Below are 19,177 nucleotides of genomic sequence, written 5' to 3' on the forward strand. Positions count from 1 at the left end.
CAATTGCGCACATGCTGTTGTTATTCTTAGTTTGACTGAATTGCTGGTGCTGTGTAATATTGTAGTGTGTGCGACTTACTCCGCCCTCCTGCTGTTGCTTGTCAGGGCTAAGTGCGGATCAAAGTGGTGCTCTGCTGTAGGATCAGGATGGTGTGGATGTTCCCTCTGGATTTATTTTAGTTCACCCTCTGGGTGGGGAACTCCAAATATTATGAAAGGGGGAAGTTGACCATGCCCCCCACCCCAAACCAGCAATGTGTTTTTCTGCCCATTGCGTGCCTTCATGAGAAGCACATGTGGCCAAGATTCTGTGTCCTCAGCTGGGCTTTGAAAAGGCGGAGTGTACCTGGCTGCCTCCCGGAGCAATGCCAGAGTGATTGGTGTGCCCCATGAAAAGGGTCAACTCTAGTCAGGGGGGTCCATCACAGGCACTGGAAACCATTTTTTCCTCCAGCCAGAGAGGATTATTGTGAGGGAGGAAATTCAAGTCAAACTGTTTGTGCAGCAATGACTCATGACAGCCTTGCCCCACACCATACACCAGTAAAAAAAAAAAAATTGTAGATATCTGTCGTCCTGACAAAGCTCGTAACTGTGATGAGTCTCACATTCCGCTCCCACAATCTGTCAACATGTCAGACTTCATTGACTTCCTTTATGAACAGAGCTGTAAAGACTTTACAGTGTATTGCACTGATATTTCTGACCAAGAGGGGAACAGGTGGCATTGTTTCGCTAGAGATGCCACAAGCTTTCCTGAATAGAGCCACCGCTTGTTGCTTAATTACAGTATTACGCATCAGTCATTCCGTTATGTAACACTCTTGTGTTTCTTTGTGTTAGTGAGGCTTGAAAAGAGCTACATTTATTCAGGATCTTTTCAGTGTTGCCTTGGAGATAAATAAACCTCATCGCTGCAGAAATATGCTCACTCACCTTCCTCAACATGCAGAAGTGGCCTCTTTTTCCCAGGAGATTCACCACACACAATTTGGACAAAAGATTTGGTTTGCCTCACCGTTCTGTTGTTGGGAGTTCAAATCTGTGCTCAGGCCTGCCTGTGTGGAGTTTTCATGTTCACCGTATTTTCTGCGTACTCCAGCTTCCGCCCGTATTCTAAAAACATGCATGTTTCGTTAATTGAAGACTGTCCTGAGGTATGACTTTGAATGTGAATGATTGTCTATATAGCTGCTTTTTTCATTGGAGGTTCCAAGACGGCCTGGCACCGCACTGGCCTTGCTTGACCCAGCCTGACCTTAGTTGCTTTTCCATTACAACAATCAATTAAGGCAGGATCAGCTAAACTGTGAAAGCCTCCACTGCACAGTGCACACCCCACACGCAGCGTGCGGGCTTCTGCCATATTTCATGAGAGACGAGTCTCAGCAGCTGGTTTTGCGGCAATTCAAAATAGCAATTTCTGTTACAGGATGAGGCAATGTCGTGAATTACAACTCATCAAATGCACGGAAGCTGCCTGCCGGCTTGTCGCTATGAAAACAAAAATACTGTATATACAGTCCACATTGTGTTTTACATCAATCCTTCACCATATTTACAATTTCATATGTAAACATTTAATACGCGACACACAAAACTCGCCGCCCGTGCATTCATACTGATTGGAGAATTCGGACTCATTTTTTTTTGACCGCCTCGCCGAGCCACCTACACGTCATTCTCAAGCTCCGTTGTCCGAAGCACTTGTTCCAACTTCCAAGCAAGTTGAAACATGTGCTTCAGACAGGCCTTCACCAACTCTCAAAATTGAGGCCTAATACTGTCCAAAGCACGACTTAATTGAACTAAGGCGTCTAGCTGGTTTATAAACCTGAATAAGATGTGTTTCAATACCTTGGTCCTTATAGTTAGTATACGCATGCACGAGCACATGGGTGTGCTGCCGATACAGATTGTAGAAGTAAACTAACGTCACGCTTGCGGTTTTCCACAGGGAATCAGAGAGTGTCAGTGAGCAGTTTGCTGGTTTGCCACGGTATGCTTCTCGTCGGAACCAACTTGGGCGTGACTGTGGCCCTCTCTGTCCCCAGACTACAGGGTATCCCCAAGGTCACAGGTAACACAGGACAAGCGTATTGATGTTCGTACGTGTGGGTGTTTACATTATGGGGAATGAAATAACTAATGAATGATTCTGAAAAAAGCTAGCGATAATGTTACGTACACCTGCCTATTGCATTTACAAAAAACTTTTTTTAATTGATGTCATTGAGATAGCATTGCCATTTGTAGACAGGGGGACACACAAGTGGTTCGTAGGTACCCCTGAACACTGCAAATTGGTAAATCAAGTCACACTGCGCATCTGCATGCCAATCATTTTGCATTGTCTTTTTTCCCCCCTTGTTTCAATGGGGCTCTGGTTTTGTCGTTTGTAGTCGATTTTGCAAACTTTTTTTTTTAAATGAACACATCTTGTTAACACATCGTGATACGGTTTGCTACTATTTAACACACACAAACTAACAATACATACAAACAGCATATAACAAAACAAGCCTGTGGGAAAGACTATTACTGGAGCTCTTCTTGCTATTGATTACAGTATACAGCATCTCTACCGGTAGACCTCCTCTGCAGCTATTGCATTTAATTTCATTACATTGTGAGAATGTATCTAACAGTGTGACACAGAATTGATCCCAACCATTAAAGTGAACATTTAAGATGTTGTGTGTGTCCAGGTCGGGGCATGGTATCCTTGCATGCTCACAGCGGCCCAGTTAAGTTCCTAACTGTGGCCACAGCCGTGTGCAACCGACCATCGGGTCTCCCTTCCCCCGCCTCCTCAGTGTCAACCCAGCCAGTAGAGCCAGAAGATGGAGAAGTCGCTCCGCCACCGTCAGACTCCGTTTCGACACCGTCTCAGGGACAAGGAGTATGGCTGGGAGAGGCAGGCTGCACCACCATGGCTCTCCAGGACTCCCTGTCTTCCTCATCCTGCGGCTCTTTAGTTCAGTCCCAGGGTTCCTTGGAGCATGGGCCAGAGGACGGGGCCCTATACGATGTCCTCCATGATCCAGTCCACCGCCAGAGGAGCCGCCGTACCAGCAAAGTGGACGTCAGCTCTCTCCTGGTGGTTTCTGGCGGTTTGGGCCACCGCAGGGTGAACAAAAAGACCAAACAGTCACGCCATGAGGACAACACCTCAACCATTCTGATCTGGCAGATCCCCTTGCTCAATATGTGAAGCACCAATACACGAGTGAAACACATCTGAATTACCACTAAGCAGTTTTGAAAAAAGGATATTTGTAATCATACAAATGTTCTTGACTCATTTCAGGCTCACATACCGTGATATAAAAAGTCTACATAAAGAATTGTTTTGTAATGTGAAAGAATGAGAGAAAGATAAATAATTTCAAAAACTTTTGTTGGTCTGCCCGCTTACAGTATTACACTGCCAAGACGGCGCACCAGAAAGACCAGCACAGTCAATTATTTGATTGCACCTGTAAATCGCAATGCACAAGCGCTTTAGTACTTTACATTCAAGTTAATTATGTTGGTACTTAGTTTTAATTAAGTACAGTATAGTATTTTTTTTTTCTTGGTTGGTTTTAGCACAAAACCTTCAGGCTTCTACAAAAAAGGGACCTTTTACTGGACATGACTCCCAGTTAACATGAGTTTTGAATGTGATCTGTTCATTTTGAACAGTCATAACAGGGTGGGCACACTTTTGCAACCACATGAGCTCATTTATTTTTTAATTTCTCTAACGGTTTTTTTTGTTTTGTTTTTTAATTCAGTTGAGTTGCACGGGTCATAGGACACAATAATAGTGGAATTTTTCTTTTGAATGATTATTTTACTTTACGTACACCTGTACATTTGTCAAAAATCATGGATGGAACCGACTCACAAACTTGATTGAGGCAGACGTAGAAAGTCCAAAACGAAACACTGGTCTCAGCGCAAGCACGCTGTATTTCGACAGCTGCAGGAAATTTACTTGTTTTTTTTGTTGTTTTTTTTACATGACAAAAATCTGGCATTTAAACAGGGGTGTGTAGACTTTTTATAATCGCTTTATGTCCCAAAGATGTCTGGTTTTACACTTCTACTACTTGTAATTATTATGGAACAATGGCAACAAGCAAAATGCGTTATTTAAACCAGAATGACACTTGCCTCCAATACCGTATTCTTGATGATATCTCATTGCAAGATAATGGAAAAGAAACTCTTGCTGGCTAACATCATCGCCAAGCCCCTTTTTTAATTTGTATAAATTGTACAAAACCACAGTTTGTATAACGGTGTTCACTTTGTTTTTTTCTGCATGAGGCATGTGAAGTTACGATGTGGTTATATACTGTAAACTTTTTTTTTTTCTGTCAAGATTAGGATCAGGCTTAAGGAAACCTGTCATGACTTGTAAATATGGAGTTCACTCAGGATTGTCTGTAAGCGTTTTGAGGGAGATTAGACGAAGGTTCTTTGAGTAATCGAAAATATCATTTCATGGAACTGGCACAGTGTTCCCACTTGTGCCTTTACAAGGAAAAAAAAGGTGAAGTAACGTTGACTGATTTGCTTTGGAAAGACTAGGATGTCTGGCTGGCCAGTGTTCTCCACAAATGGAAGATTTGTTTTGGTTATTGAAAGGGAAAAAAAAAATTTTTTCAATCCTCTTTGTCAATTAAGAATATTTAAGAGACTGTAAAAACGTACTTTTATTTTGTTATCTACATTTCCATGTAGAGTACTGTATTTCTGTTATGTTCTTTATCAATATATAAACTTTTTTTTATTGAGATACTTCTGTAATTTGTGTTTAAAGCTTGCACCGTTTGTGGAAATTGATTTATAATCTAACCTTGGGAATTTACAGTACTAAGCCCTGCGGAATCTTGATAACATGTGAATTGGTTAGATCACTAAACAAACAGTAGCAGTTTTAGGAGGAAGAACAGCATATCCAATTCTCCAGCAATTGTGCCTTTACTACATGTTGAGACTAGCACTGTGACTGAGGTCGGTGCGTGGAGCCTGATGTCGCGCTTCTGGGATTTCACTACTCATTTCTCCCACTCCTGAGCAGAGCGGGTCAAGCCATTTTCTCACTCCAAACGCCCACGTCTACTGTTGCGCAACCATTTTCAGTATTCACCTGCAATCAAGGGACGAGATCAGCTCCAGACTATGTCCATACTTTTGTCAAATAGCTCACACTCTTATCTGTCCAGCAGTTATGGATAAAAACATTTGTACTTCTTTTGTGGTATGATGTGGCCCACTAATAACGCATGTTAGCTGACGGCATGGCATTGACAACCCTGAGGTTTCCATGGAGATGATAATTTGCCGCAAGCCTGTCTTTGTTGTCCGAATATGTCTGCCATTTAAAGCTCCCATCTGAATATGAATACCTCCTAATCTCGCAGGCCTGACGGTTGTGCGATGCCCTCGCCGTGGCTCCCGTCTATTTATACATTGGCAAACCAGTTGCTATGACAGTCTTCACAGAGGAGGGCAAATGAACCTGTTGCACATTGGGTTGTCCTTTTTGTTTCTTTTTCTTTAAATCTCTGTCAGGGAAGTTTGTCATTCCCACTGTTGAGCAAGACTACGCAAGAACTACTTTGTTGATGACTATAAAACGTGCAATTTGTTGCTGTTCGAAATGAGTTTCTATCTAGTATGCCATCATGTGTGCTGCTGCGGCTACCATGTACATTCCCATGATTCATATTTATGAATATATTCTTCTGTAAACCTTTTTAAAAAGCAAGACTTGATTGGTGATTTCTAATTATTTTTTCTTTTCCGTGTATAATGTGCGAATATTTCCTATTTTAACCATATCGATCACGTTGAGACCTCCCTCAGAGAGAAATTCTACAAGAAAATCTACTTTAATTTTATGGAAAATCAATACCTCTCTGTCAGTGTTTAGCTATGGTGATGATCTGCTTGTATGAGTCAATTGGATTGTACCGATGTAGTTACCATTGTAAAAGGGATTAGAACTGTAAGTTTGTTGTTGCTGCAGTTAACATTTCAGAGCTTTCTTTTTACTTAAGCACAGGAAGTGAATCAGGACTTTTATCAGTATTTTACACCCGTAAATTTACTTGAGGGCTGAATTTGACTACTTTTGCCACCTTTGCCAATGACTGTACATTTGGTACATTTGTTCCAAAGTGCATGTAAATCTATAGATTTCAACCCCACCCATGGTGGCACGGTGGAATAGGGAGAAGTGAAGGAACGATGCATACGACCTGTGGGCGTCACTCCGTCCAACAGATGGATCCTTGCCCTGTACAGTTGAGGGTTAATACTAACCAAAGGGGCGTGGTTTAGGCCAATAGTCAGCTGTACGGGGGAAAACTATCAAGACATCCCCTGACTAGTCATGCTGCCAATGCTGGACACGTCCATTGCATGAGAACACTCGCCACGTTTATTAAGCGCACGGTCACGCGAGGAGACTGGTGAGGGAGGCGCGCCCACCGAGGGGCACTGCTGTTTGATCGCCGCTTCAGCCTCGCCTCGCCTCGCCTCGTCTGCGGGGAGACTTCAGATTCGGGCAGCCAAAGAAAGACAAGACCATTCATAGGATCGGGAGGCTTAAGAGGTGAACGGGTGGACGGGATCAGGACGAAAATGTGGATACATTTAAGTCATCTCGGGTGACTGCTTGGTCAGGATTGTGGAGGCTTTACGTAACGCTTTGTTGGAGAGATTGCTGGTTCCGAGGGCTTTAATCACAGCCTGAAATCGCAGGTAGGTTGCATTTAACTTTGCATGGAAATAAATGTAGGTTACAATCAGACAGACGTCTTTGATTTCACCACTGTATGGGCTCGTTGTTACAAGAGCAGAAACAAACAAGCGGCGGCTCTTTTCACCCTTTACTAGTCATTTTAAGGAGCAATTTAGCCCTGCGCATGCGCACTCGTTCAAGCGCTTAATAATGAACTGCCAGGGTGATTATTGCAGTAGGTCACGCAGTTTGACTCCAAAAGAAACATGTACAGTATTACGGTTTTTAGACTGAATAATGACCCTCGTACATAATCCAAATCGTGGTCTCCGGAGTGTTTTTTTGTCTATATTCCCCGATCATTTAAAACAATATTAATTTTAACATAACTCTATTATACTGTTTATAATCTCTCCAAGGGAATTTTAGTTTACACCGTTCTGTTCATTGCATGTCCTATCTATCTATCTATCAATCTATCTATCTATCTATCTATCACGGAACCAAATCATACATATGCAGACAAGAATGGATAAATGCCAGTGTGAAAGGGGTGTGCTCTTGAGCTAGTGGGGACCGTGCTTTGCTCAAAGGCACCTCCACAATAGCCAGGGAGCAGACAAGCATTTCCACCAAAAACTATTTGTCATTTTTACATTTTGTCTGCAGAGGGACTTGAACCCGAACCCTATGTATGTTTGAAACAATCTCCTAGTTTTGTGGGCAGCACAGTGAGCTAGTGTTTATTACGTCTACCTCACTGTTGTAATGTTTGGGGATGGAGTCTTGACTCCCTTCCTCCTGGGTATTTCTAGTCGGCTTCCTCCCATGTCAAAACAAGTATGTAAAGTTTATTAAAGACTCTATTTGTTCATAGGTCTGTCGATATATTTGCCTTGTGATTGTCTGACAAGCCGTCCTCTCGCCAGAAGCTAGCTAGGGTCGGCTTGAACTCACCTATGAGTTTTGTTCACTATATTACTGCTTCCCCCCCCCACAATTGCTTCTTGTCATCTTAACTTAATCCTTACTTCTCTAATATGTAACCCCCCTCTAATCTCATTTCAAATGGCGTCATTTATACATATTTATTAGGTTGAAATGATGAGGCAGCAATGCCTTAGAGGTATTACACTGCATTGCAATGGCAGTCCTGTTTTGATAAAAGAAATAATGCCCCTCAGCAATTGCATTTTAATGAGTCATGTTTCCCATCTTCCACGTAGGACCCAAAAGACAAGAGTTTTGTCCAACCAACAACATGATCAGTAAGGACGCGATCCTCCATCACAAGTAAGTACATCACGATGACTGACAGCCAAGAGCCAGGAGGAGGAGTTGCTGCAATCGAGGCCAATGTCATCCGGCACACCGTCAACCTCATGACAAGCAATGACAAGGCCAGGGATTTACATCCAAGTTTTGTCCAAGGGTTTTTGGGGGACGACCCCGACTTCAACGTCCCTACAGTGTTTGAGAAAGAATACCTGCTGGATGGAAGACTGATAACTGAAAACAATCACGATTGTCAAAAAGGTAACGGCTCATACATGGCGAGTGCAAATAAGCTTCAACTCTCCAAAGAAAACAATGAGGTGGACTTTCCATCCCATGTTGACTCTCGTGTGTCCCACATGCAATCAAACTGTGCCAGCAGTCAAATCCCCAATGGCGCAAGAGTGAAAGAGTCACGCTTTGCTGACACGAAACCAGCAACAGATCAATCAGACCTATCCTGCAACCCCGAGGGCAGCTCACTTGCAGTCAATTCATTGTCTGGTTCAACTGAGCCCGATTTAGTCATTGAAGTTGGCGGTCAAACAATCAACGCTCACAAGTCAGTCCTGGCGGAAAAGAGTGACTACTTCAAAGCTCGCCTGTCACGAAACATCCTGAAAGTGAAGGGCATGAGCTACAAGACTTTGTCTACTCTAATTGACTATGTTTACACTTCCCAGATGAATGTTTCTAAGGACAATGTCGTAGATGTCATCACGGGGGCCAAAATCCTCCAGATCCCTTGCGCCGTCCAGGCAGCCATGGACCGTATGACAGAACAAATCACTGCGGGCAACTGCTATGAGATTCTGAGCATCGCCAAAAAACAGCGACTTAGTGAACTGAAGGAGACCGCCTACGGGTTCATGAGCGACAACTTCCTACAGATCCTCAAAGACCCCTGTGTGTACGGGCGTCTGACCGGGTCTGAGCGCGATCTGGTCCTGAAGAAGAGAATGGACGGGAGGAAGACCCTCATGGCTGCCGAGATAAACGACGTGTTTGAACGCGTCGGCAGCCGACCGCCGAGCCGCTGCGGAAGCCGGCCCCAGAGCCCCTTGTCCGTGGGGTCTCTGGAAGAAAGTCACACCATCTACTCCTTCAGTGAAACGGCCATCGACTGGAGAGCTTTGACAGCCATGCCGGAGGACGTCAACACTAAAGGCTGTGGAATCTGCACAATGTACAACTACTTGTTTGTGGCAGGTGGGATAAAAGGCTACGGGGACAAAGGGAAGGTATCAGACAAGGTCTTCTGTTACAACCCCAAAACAAACCACTGGGCAGAGATCCGACCCATGACGCAAGCTCGTGCCCAACTAAAGCTCGTGTCCATGGATGGCTACCTGTATGCTATCGGAGGGGAGTGTTTGTTTACCGTAGAAAAATACGACCCTCGTATGGACCGCTGGACTGCCGTGGCCCCTTTGCCCAAGGGAGCCTTCGCAGTAGCTCACGAGGCCACCACCTGCAACGGGGAGCTTTACGTTTCCGGGGGCTCGCTCTTCTATCGCCTCCTCAAGTATGACACCAAGAGGGACGAGTGGCAAGAGTGCCCGTACAACAACAGCCGGAAGAAGTCAACGGATATGGTGGCGCTGAAGAGCTTCATCTACCGCTTCGACGTGACCCGAGAGCAAGGCATCAACGTGTTCAAGTACAACAGCATCGTGAAAATGTGGCACGATTGTGCGTCACAAAGGCTCGGCAGCTCCTTGCCGTTTAGGTGCGCCGTCGTAGGCAACTGCATCTACTGTGTGAACAAAAGCCAGACTCTTCAGTTCGTGGTGGAGGAGGAGAACGCCTTCTTTGTGGAGGAGCCGCTGAGGGCGCCTCTCGAAGCCAAAGGCGTTCTTTTTCCTTTTGTGCTTACTTTGCCTGAAAAGCCTGAGAAAGTTTCGCCTGGGTGCGATCCACATTGACGAAACTAGAACGCAGACCACCATCTTTTCTGTTTCTAGTGTGGCAGCTGTCTGTATCAGTGTGCCATTGCCTGTTTGCAAAAGAATGTGCGTGTCGCATGGCAATTTAATGTTTTTGCAGAGACGAGCCTTAAAAAGGGAACTTTTAGTATTGAGTGAATGCAACAATATTCGTATGATGGAAGTGGCAGTCGATTAGTATTCCTGGCTGGTGTAGTTTGGTGCACTTTTATGTTTGGATTAACGACACCATGTGGACTTATTGATATTTTGTTGCAAAATGTGCCGATGAATGATGTGATGTGGCTTCTATGCAAATGAAACAGCTGTAGGGCTTCACTATTGATGACTGGAATGTCATTGAATGGCGACAGTGCAGTATTTTACACAACCTGAAAGGGACATGGTCGCAATTTTCCGCCCATCATTCTTTCTCTACCGTTGTCAAAAGGGTTCGACGTGAGTGAGTTGGAGGCAATCCCAGATGACCTGGAGAGAGAAAGAGACGGCCTGGACTGGTCACCAGCCAATCACAGAGGTCACATAATCAACAGCACACAGATATGAAGTGTTTCAGAATGATTGTTAAAAAGTAACCTTTTAGGCCTGTTTAATTATTTTAAGATCATCTGTGATTGGCTTCAAATGTTGCAGCTGACAAGACAGCTTTATTTCCTGTATGCAGCACATTTCATACACAAGACAACTCAATGCGCTTCACGTGAGCAAACGCACAACTCCTAAAAGCATTTAGAAACATAACCGCTAACGATATTAAGAAGCAAAGCAGGGGGAGGGAAAGTATCTTACATTGACAACTTTTAAACAGATTAAATGAAGACTTTGAAAACATTTTAAAGGAGCAGTTTGTCTTTAGCCACAGGTGATTCTACTCAACTGGCAGGTAAATGAGCTCACTGGGAGCGGAAATACCTGTGGCTAAAGCCAAACTACGCAGGTTTTTTATTTTTGGGATCTGGATTTGACACCTCCGAAGTCTGCAGACTTGAAACTACTAGAAAATAACATCTCTCCGTCCTTTTAAGGTAGCGTTTGTCCTCTTTAGGGTTGCGGGTGAACTGAAGAGGCGGGAGTACATCTGGTAGCCTATCAGTCGCATTGCACACAAAGTAGCGGGGGATAGCGACCAAGCCCAGTTGCAAATAATAAATCTGAAAAACTGACGCCCCCCCAAAAAGGGGATTCAAATGGGTTAACCCAAAGCATTTAAAAGCCAGAGGATCATAAAGCATCAACATCATGTTTCAAGCTGGTACACAATCACAAAGCCATGTTAAATAACTATATTCAGCAGTTAAATTAATCATCTTAAACTAACAACCTCACAGGCTCATCGATGGAATTTGATCGGCTAAATAACACGCCTGCACAAACCGACATGACGTCACACAAATAAATAAATGCGGTTGCACTTCACACAAATGATTAAGAGAAAATCTGTCAACGCACCTTTTAGTACATATTAAGAAGCCACATACAGCCTTATTTGATATTAAGTGGACTGGACCAGTAAAATCAAAGCTTAATTATTATATAAATAATGTTTCCTTTAGTTTTAATGCAAAGCAAGACATTAAGAATAATATTAGTTTTATTGATTAATTTTTGCTTCAGTTTTTTGTATACCATAACGGTTCTCAGTGATTGTATATAAAGGTGCAAAATTATAAGTCAAGGATTTGGAAGTGACAAATATAAAATTGCGCTTTAAAATGTAATCAATTCATGAAGATCTACAATTTATTTTCATTTTTTTTCACTCCCATTCTGAAAATCCTCCCCGAGCCCTCCACAATGTCTTTTGTCTTTTTTCAATTTCAAATTCATCCTGCAGGCCAGATTCAAGCCTGTTGCAGCTGTGAACAATTTTTCAAATGTAGAGGCTTCAGTGAATCTAATATGTACATTTTAGAAATGTGCGAGGAAGTCAAAATACTGGGAGAAAACCCATGCAAGCATCAGACTCCAGACAAGAAGGTCAGAGTCGAGATTCTAAACCAGAACTTCCGAAATGTGAATCAAACATAAATCACCACCGCGCTGCCAGATAAGCACATGAATCAGCTTTTTTCTTCTTTTTTTTTAAATGAATATATTGCATACTGTATCAGCATATGTTTCAGCACTTATACACATTTGCCAAAGATATTGAATTATCTGTTAAGTCAACAAGTGACAAATTGCCCATTTGGGTATGTGATGATGATTGAAAGTACTCTTTATTTTTTTTTTAAATTTTCTTTCGATTACCATGTTGGCTGCTAACAAGCTCTTACAGTGATGTTTAACAAAGCTAGAACATTTATGTAAGAAAACAACCATGTGATATTTAAAGGTCAACTCAGATGCCACATTGCTTCAGTCAGTCTGTTGATGGCCTTCTCTTCCATCACCAGTAAGATCTTCTGGCCTGTATGGCTCTTGTATATGATATACTGTATTCTACATGCATAACATAATTATATTAATTTGAGAAAAGTCTTGACAGGTATTTGCTGCTACAAAACCACAATGTGAGTTTAGTATAAAAGCTGATAGAATTCTGACAGCAACAAAAAAAACTGCAAATATGCTTGTATTTTAATTCAGCCAGTGTATCTTGGACAAACTGGATGTGGTTTTGCGACATTAGCTGTCAGGCCTGTCTATTTTTTTCCTCAGTATGGATATGATGGATTTGCATTTATTCCTGAGATGACAGCTATGTGCTGTAATGCTAGGAAAAAAATTTGGTGTGAAATGAATTGGCATGGGCTAACTCAGTTATTAGGTGTTGGGTGATATTTATCAGTAAAAACAAAGTGCTTCGAATAAAATTGATGTTTGAAAACATTTCAATTTTGTGACTTTTATTAAATGGCTCCAGTACAAAATAAATACGCAGATTCTGCCATCTAGTGGTCATTTACCGTAGTAGCACCACCCGACAAGCACCAGAAAAGAACAGATGGCGCGTTCCGATTTAAACGAGATTCCAGCGGACCTTCTGTCATTAAATATACGCTGAAATGATTTTACTGTACTTAAAATGAAATGGATGAGATGTGTAATTCCTTGGTCAAAACTAAATGTAAATAATTGCGTCGTTATCTTATACGAAGATGTTACAAGTACCGGTACAAGAACATGAAGTCTTCACTCCATCAGTTAACAGGTTATGCAGATGTCACAAAATATGTCCAATCAATAGCTAGTTTACAAAAGTGATATATTCATTTGCTCACTTCCAAAGAAATTAGCAATATCAGATTTTTAAAAAAATAAAATGTATAGTTCATTGAGGAGATCATCCTGTCAGGATGGTCATTTTTCAATAACAAGCTCAAGATATGTATCCTTTCTTTCAGGAAAATTATATTAGCTTGCATTTTCAATTTCATCAATTTGTTTTGGAGAAATAAATACAAAATTAAGGAATTTCGAAACGTCTCCGGGTAAAGAGCATTATAGCCACGCCCCCTCCTTTCCTGGACCAATCACAATTTCACTAATCATGTCAAAATATCAGGACCAACTGACCCCAAAATGTATGTGGGCATCTCTACTTCGGCCCATTTCAACCTCTGAAGACATCAGAAAACGATTCACCTTTCCACGGCTGGCTTAAAAGAGAATGAGGTGTTTTCTTGAGAGAATTCTCAAGTCAAAAAAACTTCTCAACTTTACCTGAGAACACACCCTGGAAGAGATTTTTTTCCCCATCGTTTGCTTTTGTGTGTCTTTTCATTTTTTTGGCCACTAGTCAATCGTTTACCACCAACTGAGCAGGCAAAAGGTTTCTCTCGAGAGTATTTCTTGTGTTTTTTTTTTAAACTCTTTTCTCAGAGTGAATCTTTTCCCATAAGCTAATTAGAAAAAAAGAGGAATCTCCAATGTATGTTCTTGTGTGTGTTTTTAAATATTCAGTCAGAGTGTAATTTTTTTTTTTTTACCACAAACAGAGCATGCAAAAGGTTTCTTTGCAGTATGTGTTCTAATGTGGCTTTTGGAACACTGTGGGCGAATGTTTCCCCACAGTCCGAACACGCCGTTTTCGTTGTCAATGTGACACAAAATCGTCATCATCCGCATCATCATCACCATCATCATCACCATCTTGTGTCGTCACTATCTGATGGTGGAGGTAAGAGGCTTTCTGTTTTTCAATCTCCATCACCTTCTGTGTTGGAATTGATCTACTGCTTGGAGGCTCTGAAACTGTTGTTCTCATCACTTTGAGCTGTAATTGCCTTCACCGTCTTCACTCTTCAAAGGGACACCAGTCAATGGAAACTCAATTTCCACATCCTGTTTTTTCTTTTGAATATGAGGGGATCCAGGTTAGTGCGCGCGCGCCGTTGCTTCTGATAAGGATGAACATCCATTTTACTGATGCCAGAAGAATACAATAAAACAGCACACATGTTTTGGTCATGTCAAAATTTGTTGAGTCAATTTTCATGTTGTGACTTTATTATGTGTATTGTTTGTACAATTTTGGCCAATGTTTGTTATAGAATTGCAAATGTAATAGAAATATGACGAAAACAGATTTTTCAAACAAACATGCCAATGCTCACAATGACGTAGTTTTGGAAGTGAGGTATAAGTTTGAAGTTTTATTTTTGGAATGTACACTCAATTAAATATAAAAAAGAAGCGATAAAAATGATTGCTGAGCAGAAATGATGTTAATTTTGCATTTTTTTCTGAGGCATCTCAGCTGCCTGACTTCTCTTCTCCCTGCTTCTGTTTGCTGCCCACTTGTTGACAAATGCAGGACAGGACGGACAATTCTAATTTACAGAATTCCAAAAATAATTTGAGCAAATATCCTGAAGCTCAAGCCAACAGGTCGGTGCATATCTTCAAGGGTGTGTCGGAAACCAGCAATGAGTGCATGAGTGAATAGCAACACCTCATCAGTCATGCCAGCTATCTCTGATAGGTTGTCCTTCCTCGATGTGGTGGTTTCTTAGTGGAGGAAAAAAACTGCAAGCATCTCATTTCTATGAGAAATTGTAGCACAGACACAATAACACGCAAATTACGTAATCATAAATTAAAATTTAGCAACCCCCCCAAAAATCTGACCAATTTGTCACGGTGTCTGTATTCCAAATTTTAAGAATGTGTGCACTTCCGGTATGGCAGACCGCTGTACTATTTTTCAACACTGGGGGGCAGTGTGAGCACGGAGCTGTTTCATTGTTGTTTTGGCTTGGTTTGAGCTTTTAAGTTCAATGAAGATTCTCTGAAATTATGATTTTTTTTCTAAAAAGGGAAATGGTGGTCGGAGGCACAATTGATTTTATATTTCTCCTGTACGATTTTGTGGTAAAGTCAACATGCAGGTATGGAATCGATCTTCACGCATGGAGATGATGATTGACAGCTCTTGTACACTTTGACCCTTGACTTCCAGGAGCTAATATTAGGCTAATCACCGATAACTAGTCAATTGTGTTTGTATTATGTGACAGGATCAAGTTGACTCAATCTAGTTGTTAGGTGATGGTAGTGCTGGGAGTATGTCTTGAAAAATCATTGGACGTGAAATTGACTTTAGTTAAATAGCGTGTAAACCACCCATGGAATTATTATAATATTTAAATTTTAGGTTTTTATAAAGTGGTTGCATTAAATTGTTCCTCGCAAACCTGTATATAATATTTCCGTAGTGGTTTTGTACTCAGGTGTAGATGTCTGCAAACGACTATAAAATGGCTGCAAATAATCAGTAATAATTTAAAAGTCTCTTGACTGGTCAACAACACAAAATGCCCAGCGTGCACTAAATTTACTTAATTTAATTTATTAATGCTACGTCTAGTGAGCTCCGTGGAGTGGTTTAATGAAATCTGACCTCCTCTTGTACTTCAATAAATTATCCCAAATTAGAGCCCTTCTCAAGTTGTTGTTCCTTTCTAGCTATGATGGCTTGTCTAAGTAGTTATTCACAAACTTACCACTTTTGTTCCCATGCTATTTACAGCTTTAAAACATAGAAATCACAACAAAACGGAAAATATAGTGACGGGAAAATGATGCTTCAAATTTGATTCATGAAACAGTTGTATTTTTTTTGATTCCTCAAGATGGCACTGCTTATTTTAATGACAGGGTTTAATAAATGGCAAGTGAGTGTACTTTCAGCCTAATGTTAAACAGACTGTGCCATTTGGACGAGTCAAGAAGATACAACATCTGGTTTATGAATCAAATTTCAGGCTTAACTTTCCCATCACTAGTAAAATACAACCCACTGCAAACTATTTCATGTGGGTGCATCAGGAAATGTTGCCAGTCCGTTATTCGTCATTTGCCAGCGGCCGGGCCACGCATCCATCAGTCCTTCATTATTTCATGCAAACTTATGTCATCGGCCATCACTCCGTCGCAGTTATTTTAACCGCACTTCCATCATTGCTAAATTACAGCTCGTCACTACTATTTTAGGACTGTCAGATTATTTTCTTCTTCTTCTTCTTCGACGGTGTGGCATCGGCGACTGCCATTCGGCATCAAGACCGCGCTGAAGTTGATTATCTGCGGTTGAGTACAAAAACAGCAAACATGCAAGCCTTCAGAGACACACAGGGAAAATGTAAAAGGCTGGGAATTAGAATCACAGGAGAAAAGCATGGCCTGAGGAGAAGCATCATGTAATGTGCTTTTGCGTATCCGCCCCTCACTTTCTCATTTGAGCCATTTAGATATACACAGAATTATTTACACCTTCAAGGCAATTCCACTGAACTGCACATCAGTCAATTAGTAAATCAGAAATGTTCTGTGATTCCATTTGAGCGTGCAGTCCTTGGCTCCCTCTGGTCCCACCCTTTTAGTCTTCCATCCTGACAGTGACAAATTACTCCTCTGCTTGGCTAGATTGAAAATTAAAAGCATTTAAAGTTGCTCATGCATTTATGCTAATGAGAAATTCAGATATGATTTGCATGCGAAAGAGGCGAGCCTCAGAAGTCATCATTGCTTCCCAGTTCTTCATTTCGATTGGCTCTGTGTTTTATTTTTCTTGTTATGTGAGTAAAGAATATGTAATGTGGCAACAAAATTTAAGACATTTTTTATCACCATGTTTCATTGCATACAGCAAAATGCGATATTGCCTTGGTGAGGGTCTTTGTTGGTGTATTTACGGTGCAAACCATTATTGGTGCAGCCACTCAGCCAAAGTGGGTCATTGTGTCTCTCCCTGCTTTTTTCCTAACATAACACAAAAGGAGCGACCATGATGACAATGCACACATTTTGGATGTATAGTATTTCATACACTTTAAGACCCCCCCAACACACACGCACACACACACATACATACAAATAAAAATGCCACACGTGAATCATTGTATTTTGTACATAAAAATTCTAGCATATTGGGAGGTGTTCCTAATAAAATGATGTCTTGACTTCCCTTTATGACAGAGCTTAATTTGCAAATCATCTTCAATAGTTTAATAACTACATCAAGCAAATCAGTAAGATGCAGTAATTTTAGTCTTTTTTCGCAGAGGATAAAGAATATATGCTTGTAAGTATTATTATATTGTCGGACTACATGTTTATTCAGATATCGTTTGCCTGAAATGTTCCAACACGGATATTTCTCACTAGCCTGTCTGTGTTTTTTTCGCATCAAGTGTTAGCATTAAGCTAGCAGTTTTTCCCAAGGCATTTAAAGTAAACATGTATTTCTTAGTTTTATGTTTAGCTTGATGGTAAACATCATTTAAATGAGGCAATCACTAACTTGAAGCCTCGATAGCGACGATATTTTGTGTCTCTAAAAAGTTGCAAGTCAGGTCACTCGCAAGTGTATTTGAGTGCCCCTCCATTGAAGCCTCTACTGAGAGGGACAGTCCTTCAAAACCTAATATGAAAATATTCATTGAGATGAAAAACTCTTTATTGGCAAATGCGTAACGGAGGATTAAAAAGTGTGCTGATTTGTATCCTCAATATGCTTCCATTCATTTGCTGCAGTGGAAATATCAAAAGCCCACGCGCCTTTAAAGCTGTTTGCACCAGTCGCTAAATGATCGTCACCTTGGAAACAAGATGCATTAATGAAGGTAGAAAATGAAATGGGACTTTAATTTGTTGACTGCTCAACGCTGAGGTGAAATGGATTAGCTTTGATTGAGGTGTGCGATGAGGACGGAAAGCGCTGACATGACACTTGTATTTGTCATTGTGCCATTTCAAGGAGGATGCCGCAGTAATAATGGATACGAGTTACACAGCAATTAAAAGCAGTCGGATTCATTAATAATTTTTGCATTAATTTTTCAGTGGGCGCTGAAATGATTGCCACCTCATAGAGGCTTTCCAATTACGCTGCTTAATTAGAAATGTCAATATAAAGGAATGATTAAATGCGGGAATACATTATGGCTGTCAGATATATTTAAAAAGTTATGAGCATCACTCAAACCGTGTTTGCTCTAATATGTTTTGGAAGGTTTTGGAAATTAAATATGAGACTTGTGTGGCAAACGCAGAAATGAGATTCACACAGGATCGACGTTGACAAAGATAATAGTTTTCAGTTTTGATTGATGCTGTCAGTGAATCTCACAATGTGTATTATTGCGATTGCAATTCACATTTTTATTTGATTTTATTTAGTTACACGCGCTGGGCAAAGCTTTGTGCTGTTGTCGATAATGAAATGTGCACTGGGTTTTATTATTGGATTGTTGTAGTTTTTCTATTTCTTGTGGATGGAGCTGCTCCAATCCATCTCACGTTCTACTTGTGAACCGTGGTTGAATTATAAATTGTGTCCAAGTTAGCTTTTTACCTGGCATCGAGAACACCTTTTGTGTTATCTGCCATAAGCTTGGATGAACGTTTTTCGTTTGATCGAATTACTGGAACATGCATTTGTTTGCATTTTGCTTCTATACAGTATTTCGCCTTACTACTTCAAGCAGAAAATCACTCGCTAATAAACTGTGTACTTACACTGCACATGTATTTTTGGGGCCTGCCTTCTGGCTATTTTCTAAAAAGTGTCAGCTAAGCCAATCTCCCCCATGATGAAAGAAAAATCATTCACTTTCCAACAGAAAAACATTTTACAGCTGCACAGAACACGACTGCAATTATGAGTAACAAAGACAAAACAACTTTTGATCCCAAAAGCACCATGTGTGGTTATTCCTACTGATTATTTGGGTAATCAATTCTTCTCCTTAAAGAACAGTTTAAATAA

At 41.1% G+C, this 19,177-nt stretch overlaps 2 protein-coding genes across 3 annotated transcripts in view; both read left to right on the forward strand.

Moving 5' to 3' along the window:
* arhgef10 (Rho guanine nucleotide exchange factor 10) overlaps positions 1-5,764 on the forward strand; it is a 51,732-nt gene extending 45,968 nt beyond the window's left edge. For both annotated transcript variants that reach the window (XM_088318837.1, XM_088318848.1), the window contains exons 28-29: positions 1,958-2,080; positions 2,709-5,764. In XM_088318837.1, coding sequence (XP_088174963.1) covers positions 1,958-2,080; positions 2,709-3,214 — 629 coding nt within the window. In that variant the 3' untranslated portion in view covers positions 3,215-5,764. The remainder of the gene's footprint in view (positions 1-1,957; positions 2,081-2,708) is intronic.
* Positions 5,765-6,350: 586 nt separating this feature from the next.
* On the forward strand, positions 6,351-11,817 carry kbtbd11 (kelch repeat and BTB (POZ) domain containing 11). The gene is made up of 2 exons (XM_088318861.1): positions 6,351-6,762; positions 7,969-11,817. Exon 2 carries the CDS (start codon positions 8,050-8,052, stop codon positions 9,940-9,942), a length of 1,893 nt encoding a protein of 630 aa, XP_088174987.1. The 5' UTR covers positions 6,351-6,762; positions 7,969-8,049; the 3' UTR covers positions 9,943-11,817.
* Positions 11,818-19,177: the final 7,360 nt, after the last annotated feature.

Source organism: Idiotropiscis lumnitzeri, chromosome 1 (genome assembly GCF_059441095.1).
Source record: "Idiotropiscis lumnitzeri isolate Australia: NSW breed Sydney's pygmy pipehorse chromosome 1, RoL_Ilum_1.0, whole genome shotgun sequence".
Lineage (NCBI taxonomy): Eukaryota > Metazoa > Chordata > Actinopteri > Syngnathiformes > Syngnathidae > Idiotropiscis > Idiotropiscis lumnitzeri.

What these genes read in the sequence shown, in the direction of transcription:
- kbtbd11 (XM_088318861.1), top strand. Translation starts at nt 8,050, where the DNA reads ATGACTGACAGCCAAGAGCCAGGAGGAGGAGTTGCTGCAATCGAGGCC.